This window comes from Macrobrachium nipponense, chromosome 43 (genome assembly GCF_015104395.2).
Source record: "Macrobrachium nipponense isolate FS-2020 chromosome 43, ASM1510439v2, whole genome shotgun sequence".
In the NCBI taxonomy this organism is placed as follows: Eukaryota; Metazoa; Arthropoda; class Malacostraca; order Decapoda; family Palaemonidae; genus Macrobrachium; species Macrobrachium nipponense.
The window spans coordinates 13,262,273-13,279,863 of record NC_061104.1 but is presented as its reverse complement, the minus strand read 5'-3'; the positions used below and the strand labels follow the sequence as shown (position 1 = coordinate 13,279,863).

The following is a 17,591-nucleotide window of genomic DNA, read 5'->3' as shown; positions in this document are numbered from 1 at the left end:
GGGTGGGTGGCGGTTAGGGGGGGATGTTCTGACTCATATTCAGGGCTAAATGTAGTGACTCATGAATAAAACACTGTGAATCGACCTATAGAAGAGCATTTACTTCGTGACTCGTGTGTTGCTTACTCGAGTAGTGGGTAAGTTCCGCGAATAACAGGGTTTTCCATAATTCGCGGAGATAATTAAGAACAAACAGTATCTCACGTAATGGGTTCTTTCCAACTGTCACGTATTTCGGACCACAGCATGATTGAGGTTCTTCCAAACCTATTGGACAAGTCTTATAATAATGGTAATAACTTCATCCATACTGAATCCAGGCAAAATAAAATAAAAAATAAAAATAAATTTCTGACATTTCCCTTTACTTAATGTTCGTCTTCAAGCAACTGTACGTAAACAAATCTGCTTTTACACGTCATTTTCCTTTGAAATCAATACTAATTTAATATAAAAATGGCCAGAGCTAACGCCCTTGCGTCATCGATTACCCCACAGTGGATCAAACAACTACGGCCAAGTCAACCAGAGCTGCAAAAGACCTTAAACCGCATCAACAAGAAGGCCACGGCAATATTCACACCGACAAACCACTTCCTCTAACGTAGATGGTCATAGGCCTACAACTTCCACACGAAACCATTCGTCATTCTAATTAGCCATTTCCTTTACGGGATCAATCAATTTCAACAGCCGCTGTTCCATTTATGTAACGAAATAAAACGCCCATGATCATTCTAGCACGTTCTGGAATAGGTCTTGTGAGATCACGTGTCTTTCTAGAAGCTAAAATCCTTGGGCATCACATGAGATTTACGACCTTATGTAGACATGCAATGGAGTGTTACTGTACGTCCTCTTCAGAGTACGAAACCGATCATAGCCCCCCCCCCCCTTCCTTCCCCAAAACCCCGGTATATGAAGAAGCCCAATCCTACACCCCTCATGTCCTTCATTGCTATCATAATTCATAAAGGAATCAAAGAATTACTACATTCTCCACACGTTCTGTACGATGTAATTGGGAGCCCCCAACACAAGTCCATAAACTATTTAAAAATATAAATTCAAAATGTATATAAACCACACACGATACATTAAATCGTAATTCTACCAAGATCCACAAGGTCAGGCATTACCGACGAGACTTGACCAGTTTCTTGTCTACGTTGGCACCGTGCCAATTTAGGCTCTTCCCTTTCCAACTTTACATTAAAAAATAACCTTCAATTCTCTCTACAGTGTATCTTGGCCACTACTATCTCGTTTAGCCTTTCTTATTTTCTACGTACCCTTGATCAAGCTCCAACTGCCCGTCTCTCTTCATTTTCCTACTGAAAATTCAGTGAAGTTGTCATTATACACATGTATTTATGTCATGTATTCCCACAATATTTTTCATTATACACATGTATTTATGTCATGTATTCCCACAATATTTGAATTCCACTCCCTGAGTATAGCCTCGTAATAGCAAACACCTTTAGTCCAAACAAAACTATGAAGTCAATCTTGCAATTATTATTTTTCAAAGGGATTAGTATAAACCAAATTACCTTCGCCAAGCATCATTTATCGATGACAAATACTTGGGACTTACCTTTCCCACGACAACCCTATCTAAAGTGAATTTACCCACCCAGACAAAGTCCTTTAATTATCCATATCCATTTTGCCACAAAGCTAGACAGCGTTACTTTACGTAACCGTAAAGGCTCCGTGATGGCGGTAGCGACAAGCGTTTACCTGAAAACAACACGCCCCTACGAAAAGGAAAACAGATGTGACAAAAGAGGAGAAAGACTGAAGGCCGTGTGTGTGTAGGACTGTCGATCGACCGAGGATAGGAACAGGGAGGAGGGGTAAGGAGGAGGAGGAGGTACACGTCTGACTGTTCAACATCCTCTCCCACTCACTCATTCACCCTACCATCACAGACACACACTCGCTACCCCTCCCGGCCCGAGGGAACCCACCTACTTTAGACTCACTCTCTCTCCACCACCAGCGGAACTACCCATCCTTCCTCTCATCCAGGATATCCTGAGGTATCTGCCTCCCCCAATCCGCCATCCTTCGGACACTAACATCGATGACAAAACTTCATTTTAGTTGCAACTTCTTTTGTAAAATCTTTAACGTGGCCACAAGTCGTGATATTATTTCGAGAGAGAGAGAGAGAGAGAGAGAGAGAGAGAGAAGAGAGAGAGAGAGTCGTCGCGATCTTTTCACCGGCAGCCTCCCGACGGCAAATCCTACTTTTGTGCCCGCTATAATCCTCGTCCGGCTTCAAAACAAAGTGTCCCCCTGCCCTCTTTCCTGAACTCGCATGGTCACACGGGCCCTTGAACATATCATCATCATCATGAGCCTATCTAAGCTCAGTTGTAATGTTAGGTCTATAATCAGCCTACTATTAGGTCTACAATTATCAGCCTAAGATCAGTTCCTGTTAGGCCTATCACCTGTCTACTATTAAGTCTACTATTATCAGCCTATCTAAGCTCTGTTCCTATTAGGTTTATTATCAGTCTATAATTATCAGCCTATCTAAGGCTCTGTTCCTATTAAGTCTATCATCAGTCTATAATTATCAGCCTATCTAAGCTCAGTTACCATTAGGTCTATCATCATCAGCCTAAGCTCGGTTCTTATTGTGTCTAAGTCTAAATGGTGCCTGTCACGTGTTCACGTGGGATATGGTTAAGTGAAAGACGAGATCACGACTGAATGGTAGGAGGAGACCTGATTATATAATGGAGCCAAGATCTAAGAGTACAGATATTCGTTTAATCTCAGCTCCCCAGTCCCACTAAAACGGACAAAACGACCACCTTTCACTAGCTTCAAAAACGGAAAACGAACAGCAACGTAAAAATAAAAACTAAATAATGACATTCACATAAAAAGAAAACCGTACCTAGCGAAAAAGAATGACTAAGCAACTGATTCACGATGGCAAAACAGAAATCATCTTTCACACAATCTGCGACCTTTATACGCTCAAAAGAACAAGCAAAGAACAATATGCTAAACCGGCCATTGCTACAAATGTCAAAAGGTAATGAACACTCGGTTGTTGCCATCACCCGTCCCGCTCCAACCCACTGTGTTACCGAGCCATTCACTGACGCTGTTGGAATATATAGGTAGTAAGTAGTCATTCCTTCAGCTACAAAATCCAACTGACGGTAGGTATGAAACCTTTCCAGTGACAATCCAAAGATGTTAATCCTTCTTACATTTTAAAAGACGAGCGGGCGTGATCTGCAATTCATAATTTTAAAAAATGTTATAAACTTAATTATGAGAACGAATATAAAAAATGCATTATCATATCATACAATTTACTAAGGTCTAAACGTAAAATATACGATCCATCACCACATGCATAAAAACTAGTAGCTTCTAGCTAAAACAAGGCGATGTCGCATACTTAAGGAATGTACAATGACGTCACGCAACGGAAAAACAGGTGCAGCATTGATTGCATTCATTTAATTTTCAACAAACCAACATTAATCCATCACTCAAAACGCGAGTTAAGATGGCTGTCAGTTTCTCTGTAGAAATGCGTAGCCTTTCATATGAAATATCCTCAAAACACTATGGGACAAAGAAAGATTGAAAAAATTTATACCACAGCAACGGAATATTACAAAAAGCACTAGTCGTCTCACGCAAACTACCAGAGGTACAAGATGCACTTCAGTATAAGATCATCTGGCAGCTATCTTGCGTCAGCATGAACACCCAGCTTGGCTATCTTTACAATGAAACCCATCAGGACAAAATGCGATGTTCCATTTACTGACCTGAAGATGTACTCAGTACAGACGTACACGAGAGAGAGAGAGAGAGAGAGAGAGAGAGAGAGAGAGAGAGAGAGAGAGAGAGAGAGAGAGAGAGAGAGAGAGACTATTTCACGTCTTTAAAATATAGCGTGAACCTAAAGCGGGAAAACAGCTTTTATAAGATTTTTAAAAATATCTAAAAGTGCAATCATTATTTACTCCACATATAAAGGCGAGACTAAGAAGGCCAATCTCACACCTTATAGCGTGTTTCACTAAACTTGACTAAAAAAACATTCACCATATATATATATATATATATATATATATATATATATATATATATATATATATATATATATATATATATGCCTACCCCAATTACACCCACCCACCCACCCACCCACCAATACGTAAAATGAAAACCAGTAATGAATGGCCGGAGCCATAACGCTGAAGCGAAAAGGCCGGTGCACTGGAAAGGGGCGCGAGTTGGATGGACTAGGTTAATAGGTGGAGGGATAAGGGGGTAGGGGCAGGGGTGGGGATGGGTTTACAGAGGCCCTGTCTAAGACAGGTCTAGACAATGACCGGCTGCTGGGGGAGGGTCTAGCTGTAAAATACCCGACAGACTGCAAGCGGATAAGAGGGAGTCGAAGGAATAATACGAGATGGGACAAGTGGCTTGAGGGCATCTGTGGCTGGGCATTACACGAGAAAAGGAAAAAAAAAAAAAAAAACTACAGCAAAAACCTAGCAGCCAACAAGGTCAGGTCTGCAGAGGCTCTGAAGAATAATCTTACCCAATTACAGGTATAGTTAGCTATGCTAATTAATTTTAAGCTTCTAATGAACACGTTTTCACTGTTGAGACAAGCAGCCTTCTCTCCTGGTATTCATGAGTAGTGTTCCGTACCCTTAAAAAAAATTTCCCTATGATTATATCTATAAACTGTCAAATAAATGTTAACAACATATTGGAGGGTGGAAATGTATAAGGGGTTTGGGGACGACACAAAACCACCGGAAGAAAAGAACCCCAAGGAAAAACACCTGTGCCGAAGGTAATCAACACCCTTACTCTTCCTTCACATTTGAGTGATCGCCAACCGTCCCCACATGCTAATACCTAGCCAAACGAAAACAATATCCAATACGTCAATAGTTCTAAACGAAGCCCAAAAAAACCGTACCAATCAGCAACAACCTCTCAAGAGTATAACGTTGAAATTCGTTAACAATATTTGCCAATTATCCGCTGATGGACTAGTAGTATACCAGATCATATATATATATATATATATATATATATATATTATATATATATTATATATATATTATATAATTACATAATAAAATGTCACAAGATGGAGGCATCGTCTTAACAGCCTTGCGCCCTAAGGGTGCCGAAAATACACACCACACTGAGTACATCTGACATCAACATGTAACACACCTTTCCTTTGTGCAATCAAAACAGAATAAACTAATACTGCAAAAATCGTCCTTATGGACCCGTCCGGTACGGATCATCTTGGCGGGTTTCGGGAAGGGACTTCAGACCTTAGCGACCGCAATATCACACACACCGGCTATTTATAGTTAAAACGCGGAGCCACGTGGTAGCAGGAGAAATAAACCCACACTTGCCAAATATCCCTTCCCGACTACCACCACCAACACCGATAGGGGCCTTCCCCCAGCCCCCCCCCCCCATCTTCGCACGACGCTGTGAATGCCCCCCCCCCACAAGAAAAAAATGTAAATGGACGGAAGAAAGCGACACCATGAAATCATGGACTAATTTGAAGGCATCTGTCAAACTAGCAAACGAAACCACCCACTAATGCCACCACTCCTCGTGAAAGGGAATTAAGCATCTTCGTTATTGTAGATTCAAAATTAACCAATCACCAACCCACGCTGAACAACAATCTGGACGACAACGGGAGGGCAGGGGAACAGGAAAGATGCGACTGTGCCAACAGCAGACAAATTTAAAACGAAAACTACCCCATTAACGCGGAATTCGAGGCAAAATACACAACAGGCTTGCCAGAAACTCTTCGACGGGGGATGGGGGGGGGGGGGTTTCTTTCACGTATACTGTAAACAATTAACCATTATATATATTACATACATATATATCATGTACATGTAATTTACATGAGCAATCCAATAAGACATTTTTCGAAATCTCAAAACCTGATCTGGTAAAAAAAAAATATATATATATATATATATATATATATATATATATATATATATATATATATAATCTTAATTAGGTACTCCAGGGACATGTCACACATCATGGTAATAGTAGCGAATATGCCAAGACTAGAAGTGCTGATTCACTCAAAGAGGAAACACAGACAGGAAATGTGTAAACAAACCGAACACAAACATTAGTCACACTTCTTCATACAGATAATCAAGATGACTGATAAAAGCACCGTTTGAAGCTACGAGCAAGGATTTTCCAGTCCTCGGGCATAGGGAAATATCATTACCTCCTCCAGTATAAGGAAAAGATATACTGGTTCAACAAAGGAAGTGGCTGTTATTAATAACTTTTTTTTTTAAATTATCATTCAACGTAAAAGATATATCAACAGTAATTTTGATACGTGATAATAATTCGAACTAGTGGAGGTACGATTATACACTAATAAGCGCAGGTTTGATTTCCATTTCTGGCATAGCTACTACAATCACCCAGTTATTCTACCGTATATGAACAACTCAAAACCAGATTATTCTAGTTACCCTTGTAAATGAAGTACATAAAATTACGTAACTTCAAAAATGGCAACACCCACGAGCATGAATCGTAGTAGTAGTAGGGCTTCACACACTTCTAGACCAGGCAACACCACGGTCCATACCAACCATAGCTACCAGACTAAGAATTACAGATATGGCTAATGGTAAAACAAGCTGTCACACTAATAATACCTAAACGGTATGATCAAATTGTCCGGAAGGAGATTGCGAATCGTTTTAAGGGGAAAAATCGATACAGAGCTGATAATTTCGGCAATGAGAGTTGTAAACTGGGGCGAAGGCCACTACCGTACTTTATACACATACATATGCAAAAATACACCTCGTCTAAAACTTCAACACTACACACCATACATAAGCGAATCTGTACTATACATAGTCCACAATGAGCTACAGAGACGATCATCATCAGAGAAAGATAACCCTAATTGCATTCACATGACAACAATAGGAAACGCCTGTAATTAAATTTCTCCCAGTTATCCTACTTGTGGCCATAAGTCTTACGATCCTCTAGCGCAGCTGTCCGAGGAGCCTGCGCCAAAGCGAGCACAGGAGACAAAAAAAGTCTGTTCACAAGAGTATGTCAAGGCTTCGTCTATTAACCATGATGGTAATAAAAACATGAGGAGAACTTTAAAACTTATGAAAACCGAACCCTACACATGGAAAAGTCCATCCACTGTGACATATCCATAAACTACTGCCTTTTCCCAATAAATAAATTATTCCAAAAGCCAATTGCAAATCAGCTGCCTTTTTTCAAAAGATCTAAGATACCTGAAATATATTTGAATCTTTAAGTAAAAGTAACCAAACCCATGAAAGAGACCCATGGTGTCAACTCTCACTTTTATGCTAGGGCTACCAGGCTACGTTTATAAAGTAGATTACAGAAAACAAACCAGCATCTCGCTCCATTGTTAACAAATTTCTAGTATGCGGAGACGAATACGATATTCACAGAAAAGGAACGGAAGAAAGAGCATACCGTCGTCCAGCAGGTATTAACAATCCTAACTGGCTTAAAAAAAAAAAACTGTAACCCGATGCCCGCAAGGATTATCATTTCTGCGCATAAGGTGTTGACTTAATTTACCCTAAAGAACAATGTGTTTTTCTCTGTAACTTTTTTCCTGTAGAGAGAGACTTGCTGCAGCTCTTCGTAACTCGAGCCTTACACCCCTTCGGGAGTCACCCCCCCCCACCCCCCCTCTATACTCTACCGACCTACCTACCTCTACCTACCACGATCTGTTGTTGCCAAGTCTTGACGATTACTTCTCGTTTTATTAGTTACAGAAAACTACCACACACTGCGTTTCGGAGATTTTTTTTTTTTTTTTGGGGGGAGGGTTACCAAGATGCTTAAAATTATCATACTTTCATTTGCAAAAGTTGCATGACATAGGGCCAATGAACAAAAACTATCATTTAAAAGAAGTATGCGATTAGGAAAATGTCATCATGAGATTTAAACGTTACCATACTGGTATTCTATATAGAATTATCGCTGGAGGAAGATACTTTAGGGAGGGGGGGGGGAAGGGGTTACCAGGATGGTTAAGATAATACGTACTTTCATTTGCAAAAGTTGCATAACAGGGTCAATGAACAAAAACTTATTTAAAAGAGGTTAAGCTAACCTTACCAATTTTTCCATAATTATGCCCTACATATCGAGTGCGTGGACATACACACATGATGCATACGCGCACACATACATACACCACATAAACAACATACATACGATTAGGAAAATGTCATCATGAGATTAAACGTTACCATACTAGTATTCTTTATAGAATTTATCGCTGGAAGAAAATGTACGACGTTAAAACGTTCCAATAGAAGTGTGGTGAAATACAATTCTTGAAGAACTGGGTTACAGGTAATCTCTGCAGCCTACTTACAAGACCTCAAGCTAAACTTGGCCTAAAGCACTCCTCCCTCATTCGGAATAGCACTTAAAAATTTCTTTTAAAGCTCGCTCGCTCTCGCTCGCTCTCTCTCTCTCTCTCTCTCTCTCTCTCTCTCTCTCTCTCTCTCTCTCGTGCAACAATGACAGTCTGACGCATAAATACGTGACTTTCGTCATGGCCATCACCTTAAAACATGAAATGCGACGCTTCCTTGCCTAACATGATCCTATATTATTTATTCTGCGGATTTACATAACTGGTTCAACACTAAAAGTCAATGTCTAATGTTTTTACTTGGAACTGAATGGTATCCTGAGAGAAAAAGAGAAAGAGACAGAGTCGGGCATTGAGTCTGGGAAATACAGCTTGAAATATCGACTCCGTCCAACTCTTCTTCTTTTAGACATCGACCTAGGGTGCGTAAGGGGAAAAAAATCAAACACAAGACGTCTTCGAAGGCAAAATTAAACTTGAGTGATGTGACATGACATGCATTTATGTTCTAAGATTACCACCCTGTTCATTCATAATAAAAGGAAAACCTCTACACAAATTCTCCAATGACGACGAGGGGGAAACGGCATCATGAGTGTTCAACTTTAATCCGTCACTCGAGTGGCGGCACCTGACAAATTACAGTTCACTGTAAACAAAATTTCTACCCTTCAGATAATGTATTCACGAACTGAAATGTAACAAGGGGGCCACATTATGGATATCGTAAGTGGGGGAAAAAAAGCCCTTGCCATACAAAAATGGGGTGCTGAACAATGTATCTAAAGAGAGAGAGAACGTGATGGAAGAACACGAAGATGGGAAACAGAAAGATAATAGGACCCCTTCACCTCATCTAGTTTAGCCATAATTCACTGCCATTACGGAAGCCTGATGAAGTACCCCAGCATAGCCTAGGCCTTGCCGTGCCGCTTCCTATGTACCACCAGTGTCCCTTAGAAGAGGTAGCGAGATTAAAACCAGTCTCTCGTACAGAGAGGATTACAGTGGAAGTAACATGTTGGTTTTGTGAGAAAATGGGCATCCAGAACACTCCACCGAACAAGATAAAAAAAAATAAATAAAAAACATATTACACTATTAAAGAAATGTGTACCCTATTAATATGGAACATGCAGTTAAAGAGCATTCCTTATTGGCAGTGATATGGTATTCTCATCCCGCACAATAATAAACGATAACGGGGGGGGGGGGGGGGGGGGGGGGGGGGGGGGGCCTCAACCCCTAGGTAAAAATTAATGACAATAACTAAGTCACACTGAAACTGTTCCAAGTCACACTGCACCGTAAACCCTTCCTCAAAACTCGAATGGAGGAAAATGTGTTATGGCCGGCATTGGTGGAAGTGGCAGGTCCCATCAATCACCGTTTACGACGTCAGGTCAAGTAGGGATAAACAACAAGGAAGGGAGACGCTACCCGACACCTCCGTTCCTTCGTCCTAACCTTTGACCTTTTCTCGTCAAAGCTTTGGTAATTTCATTAGTATTGGTCACATACTATTCGTGAGACGAAATCACTCGCAAACCCTTCACACAAAGCACATTTCCTGTAGTAAAAAGTGAGACCAGAAAACCTCTGAAAACGACAAACCAGCAACAGCGATCCCACTGAAGTCCTTCGATTATCATCAACGAAACCAGAATTTAAAATCTCGCATTGTTAAAATGTAAAAGAAGAAGAACCAGTACGTTAATCATAGATCACGCCACTGCTCCGCTACCTCTTCCCACCAAAAGCTATATAATAACCGGTTGAGCAAGCTAAATCCGCCATCATCAATCTATGGGGAAGGAGAACGAGAGAGGGAGTAGCTAGTAAAGGTTTTCAAAAGCAAAGAGTGGAGGTCCCAGATTCGTTAACCGTTATATAAATACTATACGAGACGAATATTCAAAGCCTTTCACCCCTCCTACTTAACTAGTCACAGCTGCTTCAGTCGCGACTTTTTGTATGAAACGGGTACAGGCATAGGCAAAGCTCGTTTTAGCATAAAGGAATAAAAAAATAAAATAAAAACGGATCCGTGTTTGAAGCCTCAACAAGGACTGACAACAAAATGTTTCCCCCTTATTGTAAAAACGTACAACAAAAGGTTTTTAACTATTGTAAAACGTACACAAAAAATGTTTACTATTGGTACTACAAAACAAAATGTTTATATTTGTAAAAACGTATTACAAAAGTTTTACACGTACGACAAAATGACCCCCTATGTACACCCCCCATAAAAAACGTACAACAAAATGTTTACCCCCCATTGTAAAAACGTACGACAAAATGTTTACCCATTGTAAAAACGTACGACAAAATGTTAACCCCCTATTGTAAAAACGTACGAAAAAATGTTTACCCATTGTAAAAACGTACGACAAAATGTTTACCCCCTATTGTAAAAACGTACGACAAAATTCTTACCCCTTACTGTAAAAACGTACAAGTTCTTTTATTTTCCGTAATGTACGACTCAACGTATCCACATGCAACAAAATAAGGTATATATAAAGGGTTTCAGTGTCTAGACGAAAACGTAACCTGCAATTCAGGCCGAAATATGAAACGTTCAATTGCCAACCTTTAAACAAGTCTGGTATCCGTATTTCATACATCCTTCCCCAAAACAAGTCCAAGCACAACCACTGGCTGGTGTCACCCAAGATCTCACCAATACTCAAGGTAGTTGGCCATGACACTTTCCCAGAACAGACAAGGTAAAGCACATCCGAGGCAAGCATACTACATATGAAACAGGTAAGTTTTGACCTTAGGCCTACATGGAACTGAAATCTGTGTTGTGTGTGTGGCATCTACTATTTATTAAAGCACTGATTTCTGAGTACCAATGTGTCCTTCAATCGTAATTCAAAACCTGCCCAACTAATTACCATTATGCAGTACTTCGCTACCATCACCGTGTTCTGCTAATATCATCCAATTTAAAGATGAATGAACTTGGCATCAAAGAGCAATGTCAAAGCGTTAAGACCCTTTTTGCTCCAGAGTCCACCACGATCAATTAACCAATTGCTGACAGCGGCCTCCACTTTCCATAACACTTCACGCCTTTGGCTAGAGATAACATTCGAACTAGGTTCAATCAGCAAAACCTCATTATCACGGAAAACAACTGGAGAACAACCAACCTACGCATATGGTGCTAAGGTGACAAACAAGTAAGGATGACAACAACTTCACAGCTTCCGGAGAGAGAGAGAGAGAGAGAGAGAGAGAGAGAGAGAGAGAGAGAGAGAGAGAGAGAGAGAGAGAGAGAGATGCAGCAGCAGGAGCCCTGGCACAGAGAGGCAACGACAGGGAAAGTGATGACCATGAACTAACCGACGATGCTTTACGACAGCACACCACAATCTCAATTAAGAGAGAGTAAGGAACATCTCACCTCAGCTCGAATGTATGGTAGAATGAGGACAAGTAATTGCCGCCAAAACCATATGGTTCTCCACACATCATTTCAATTGGAAAAATGTCCTACTTAACGCATTCAACTCTCGCTCTGACCACGCTGAGGTGAAAGTCTGACCCGAGACGAAAATGGCTCATTTGAACTTCTAGTGAAAAGGGTATTCCGGTGTTCCGTCTCGGAGACGCAGCTGAACTTAAAAGCAAGTCCAAGGTAACGAAAAACCATCCCAGCGTCCAGCAAACAACACCAGTTGCAGACCGGTTTGATACAACGTTACAGGGCACGCGCTGATCCAGGAAGTGCGCTGTGCCACTACACCGCAAGGGCGAAAATGCCCTGGTCGAGCCATAGTCAACAGACCTTTTTATGCAGACGAAACCATTGCACACCAAAAACATGGGTGGTGACCTAAATCGTTTCGAATTTGGCAATAACTTGCGATCGCTGCGAAGAATGGCTTGATCGAAATAAACAAAACGATGCTAAGCACTTGCCCAATACCAAGCATGACTCATGATGGCATCCGCGTTCAAGCCTTTGAAATGGCAAGTATTCGCTGGCCCTTTTTTAATACATTCACTCGTTTTCAATCAGCACGGGGAAAAAAAAAAGCACACAAGGCAGCTGCTAAAGGCTGACCTGGTAGAATATACATACTATGTAGGCTGTAAACCGGATGGGAAATACGTAACGTCAATAAAATACTGCAGATTATCAAACCCAGGAACCCAAGCATGACTGGCAACCAATGACGAAAGTGAGAGTAATCACAGCACAAGAAACGCAACTCGAGAAAGAACCCAACACACCACCCCCAACTCCCTACCCCAAAAAAGAGAAGTTTGCGGGGAGTTGAACAGGTAGGGACACACACACTGACAGACAATTAACCTCATTAACGAGAAAGAATTGGACTACTTTTAGACGAGGGTGATCGTGCTACTCTCTGCCGTCGTCAAGAATGCTTGCGCTTGCTTGATCTAGCGCAAGACCGAAAAACTGAAATGCACACTACATGTGACCTCTTATCAAAAGCCGTCCCTCCCCCTTATCAGTAGATATGACGACGTTTACGAGGTGCTGAATCTCACAAGATGGCCATAACTTGCAAAAAGAGAGATGTCATGCCAGGAATAAGTAATTTGTAATTACTTACTTTGCATGCACTTAGTCGAGGTGTTTATGCAACAAAAAATACCTTCCACAATAAAAACGTTTGAAGCAAATCCCATATGCATTTACATTGTTAACAAACATAAGCTGAACCACTGTACAACAAACGCACTGTTACCTACAGCAGGAAAAAATTTATGCAACAAAAAATACCTTCCACAATAAAAACGTTTGAAGCAAATCCTATAAACATTTACATTGTTAACAAAAATAAGTTGAACCACTGTACAACAAACGCACTGTTACCTATAATAGGAAAAAACAATAAGAAAAATAAAATATCCCATAAAAACATATTTGCTCAGTTTCACATGGAAACCACAAAATTTGCAAAGAATGCAGAAAAATTACAAGGTTTGTGTGTCAAGCACCGCGCAAACTTCAGGAAATGCATACCAAGCTTTTTATGAAACCAAATGCTTGGATTTCAGGTTAATTGTTTACACAGCAAGACACTTTACCCTACTTAAACCTTAGGGCGAGTACAATTCAAGATGAAACCACCGAAGTCACGAAAAGTCCTGGTATAACGTACGTGAGAGAGAGAGAGAGAGAGAGAGAGAGAGAGAGAGAGAGAGAGAGAGAGAGAGAGAGAGAGAGAGAGAGTCATTTGACAAGAAGGAAAGTCATGAAGCCTAAATACTAGTATATGTAGGCAACAAACTACGCCAATGAGAATGACAAAAAATTTTAAATATCCATGTATACAATATTCCTGTTAGAGCAAAACCTCAAACGAGAGAGAGAGAGAGATTTATACCAAATGACTAAAACCTAAAACTGCTCTATTTGAGACCCCCGACATACGTGCCTCATGATATGCAGTTTTAAAAATAACTGGACGAGATACTTTTCAATCCAATAACTTAACTGCGGCTTGCCATTATCGCAACAACTTACACTCAAACCATACATTTATTTCAGCATCTACGTCCACTCTTACAACTCTCTCATGCCCTGGGACATTCAGTTCTAGCTGACCGGGTAACGCAACTTGCTTAGCCGGCGAAAGGAAAATGCTAATGGGTTCAATGACGGCACAGATCTGTAATCACAATTTGGGAAGGCAACCGGACAATGTGACTTATCACATACAATTACCTCTGTGCAAATGGTCGACATTAGACGAAGAACATTTCTTAAATTCAACCCCATTTCACAGGTCAAGTAAAGAACTGACATATCTGTAGTCATGAATGTATATCTTCTACTTTCTGCATAGAACGTCTAACCTTAACGAGCAAACTAGACCAAGAAAGGTTAGGGGCTGGGGGGGAGGGGAGATCAGGTAGGGAGGGGGAGGCCCGACGGGTGTGGTAGATGGATGACCTTTACTCAGACCAGTTTTTGCTTCCAGCCAGTCGTTCAAGTGTGAGGCCGAGGTAACTTTTGGGAGCACCAACCCCCATCAATCCAAAAATAAGAAGATATTCAGAAAAAAAAAATAACAATAAATCACACCAAAAGACGCTGTCAATATTCAAACAAACCAACAAGTTTCGTAATAGGCAAGTAATTTCGAGTATGTATTCATAAAAAAAAAAAAATCTGGTAAAAAAAAAAGGGGGGGGGGTTCCCAAATAAGAGAGATCACGCAACTTGACAGTTGCCGAACTAGCAAGTCTTGCTAATTTATATAGTTATGTAAACAATAGACCACAAACTTTGCTGCCAAAAATAACTTTTACTATGGCAAATAAGAGCTGAAATTACTACTGACTGATTACGGTCGGAGTAAATTTTTTTTTTTTAATTACCTAAAATATTTGTACGTAATTTTCATTAGAATATAAAGAAAAAATTGAAAAACGGTCAGGAAAATAAAAATTAATTACCTAATCACAAAGAACTCTTATACAAATACATTATGCAGCTAGACTCCTTAATATACGCGGTGGTTTAAATGAAAAACTATTAAAAAAATAACAAAGGGGTCACATCTTAACATAACTTCAAATCTTTATATTCTCACTGGATAAATGTGTGCCTGCCTTCATTTTGACGGAATTACACTTAATTCACTTACTGTACTTCAACAAATATAAGAAAATACACACGGACATATACATTATTTTATGTCACGGTCATTGTTTCTAATCCATAGGACCAGAAAAGACTTCTGGCTTGGGCAAAGGCAATTATGAATTACAATTCCCTCTAACAGTAGGAACTATTGGAAATTCTATATTAATCATTCTGGCATAACATACTATTATATATATATATATATATATATATATATATATATCTATATTTATATTATTAATTAATTATATTAATATATATATATATAATATATATATATATATATATTTAGAATGTCAGAAATACTGTTTAATATAAAATTCACTACACGTTGTGGCTAACTTACTCTCAAAAGAGAAGTATAATTCCAAGCCGTGTATTTCAGCCTATACATAATCTGTAAATAGTCTAAACAGGCTTGCGACTCTTGAAATCTCACTATCAAGCCAAATAATGTTTGCCTCCTAACATACAACGAAAGCTTTAACAATAATAAATCCAAGGACGATTGGTAATGCAGCCATCCTTTGCCAATATATTAAATCAATTCAAGTTTCATGACAGTCCGGTAACCTAATTGGAGTAAACTATTGTCTCGATTTTTCACTATAAATAGATGATGGCCATTTGATTTAGGCCTACATAGGTTGGGGAGAAAAAATTAAACGAATAAGAAATGCAAGAACATAGGCCCAGTCTAAACAAAATGCAGAGGAGAAATTTGCCGGTAGATGTATACAGTCATAAAATCAAGACTTGCACCGACCATGTGGAATTATTTGTCAGTGATGTTTAACAAGGAGAAAACTAATCATTACTTACAGGGTAGTTTATTAAACATTTACTCTCAACAGCTCAGTGCAACATTTCAAGTTAAAAGCTTACTCTCGACAGCTCAGTGCAACATCCTACGATGTAGCTACTAGGCCTACCGTTTCCACGAGAAAACCCATCGACCTAGAAAACTTGAAACCAGCTGACGCAACAGAAATCTGACGTCAATTACAATAAAGAGCAAATGACGGCAGCGAATATTTCGAGTGTCTGCCTTGACCGAACTTGCCAAGCCAACGCTTCGATTCGAAGGACACGAAGACCAGTCAGATTACACAACAGGATTTCCCATGACCGTCAAAGCTGGGGCGGCCGAAGTTACGCATCCAGAGTTGTTTATTTAACCAAAACATTAATATATACTGGCTAGCGAATGTATCCTACCGGTTAACAATAAACGCCTACACGCCGGTAGAAACAAAAAATTCGATGTTACAAACTCGGTTCAACGCGCAGCTTTGGGCTCGGCTGCCTGCAGACTTCTATGTGCCAAGAGCACAAACACTGATGTGGAGCACTGCGTTATTTTGCCTAATGGCTTCGCTTTAGGGTGATAAATGAGTAATGACGTTAATCTACTACACGAATACGATGTGATAGTCGAGTGGAAATAGTCAAATACCACACAAATGAGAAGCGAAAAATATGAACGTGGCACCACTGCAATCATGAAGCGATGGCTAATGTTTGTTAGGTAGCCTGAGAGCGTCCGCCTCCTTCCTTGGCTTAGCCCTGACGTTTCCAATCTTTTTTGTCCCAAATGCACCAGTCTCCTAATCTCTTCTAATTCTACTGATTGATGATGGTTCCGCGGCCTTTCTACTATAATATTTGAAGCGTTTGAAAAGGCGCTGAGGGAGGCAGGAAGGCCTTCAAATGACCTTACCTTGTCTTCCAACGATCTCGGCCACGTGCTCGGACGAGGGCACCGCTACACACTCCGTCATATTTTGGGATCTTTTGGAAGCTCTTTCGGCATCCAAGCCTTGAACTACAAAATGCTCGGGAGGTTCACTCGTGGGCACCGTGGATTCGTTGTTTAATCCGAGTAACGATAGTTCGAGGGCGAGCTGCAGTGCCCTTTGTTCATCCATTGTGGAGGAGGAGGTGCTTGGAGTCGGGGTTGGCCGCTCCATTTCGGCAAACAAACTACTGGCTGGCATTGTAGACCAGTATGGTTACGCGTACACACTTTATCTCACGACGCCACCTTCAATACACTTCACATCAACATCCACCACGATTATTTTAGGTGCGATGAGTCGTCTTACATGGAATAACCTTTTCCCAGCGGGTGGAGAGCGCCAACTGAAGGGTTCGAACTTCAGTGAGCTCTGTCAGCTGCCCGGGACTCCGCCCCCTCAACCGAACACACTCGCCGCTCATTGGCTACAGCCTCTACCGCATAGTTCCTCAATGTTACATCCCGAAATTTCATTCATATTTTCGTCCTTTTGACGAACGAACGACTTTAATTCACTCCGAAATATCATTCGTGAGTCTCGTAGTTATCAAAACAGAAGAGCAGCGTATTTATTTTCCCCTGTAGACTAGTACTTGCGACGGAAGGCCACCACTGCCGAATTTAATTCCTCGAGCGTCAACTCAATATCCTATTCC

The 17,591-nt window shown here is 40.5% G+C and overlaps 1 protein-coding gene across 1 annotated transcript in view; it reads right to left on the bottom strand.

Annotated features, from left to right (window-relative positions):
- The window catches only part of LOC135213539 (RNA-binding protein MEX3B-like), a 135,649-nt gene extending 118,353 nt beyond the window's left edge, over window positions 1-17,296 (bottom strand). Inside the window, exon 1 of the mRNA XM_064247472.1 lies at window positions 16,858-17,296. Within this exon, the coding sequence (XP_064103542.1) occupies window positions 16,858-17,134 (277 nt within the window). The 5' untranslated portion in view covers window positions 17,135-17,296. The remainder of the gene's footprint in view (window positions 1-16,857) is intronic.
- Between the last annotated feature and the right edge of the window lie 295 nt (window positions 17,297-17,591).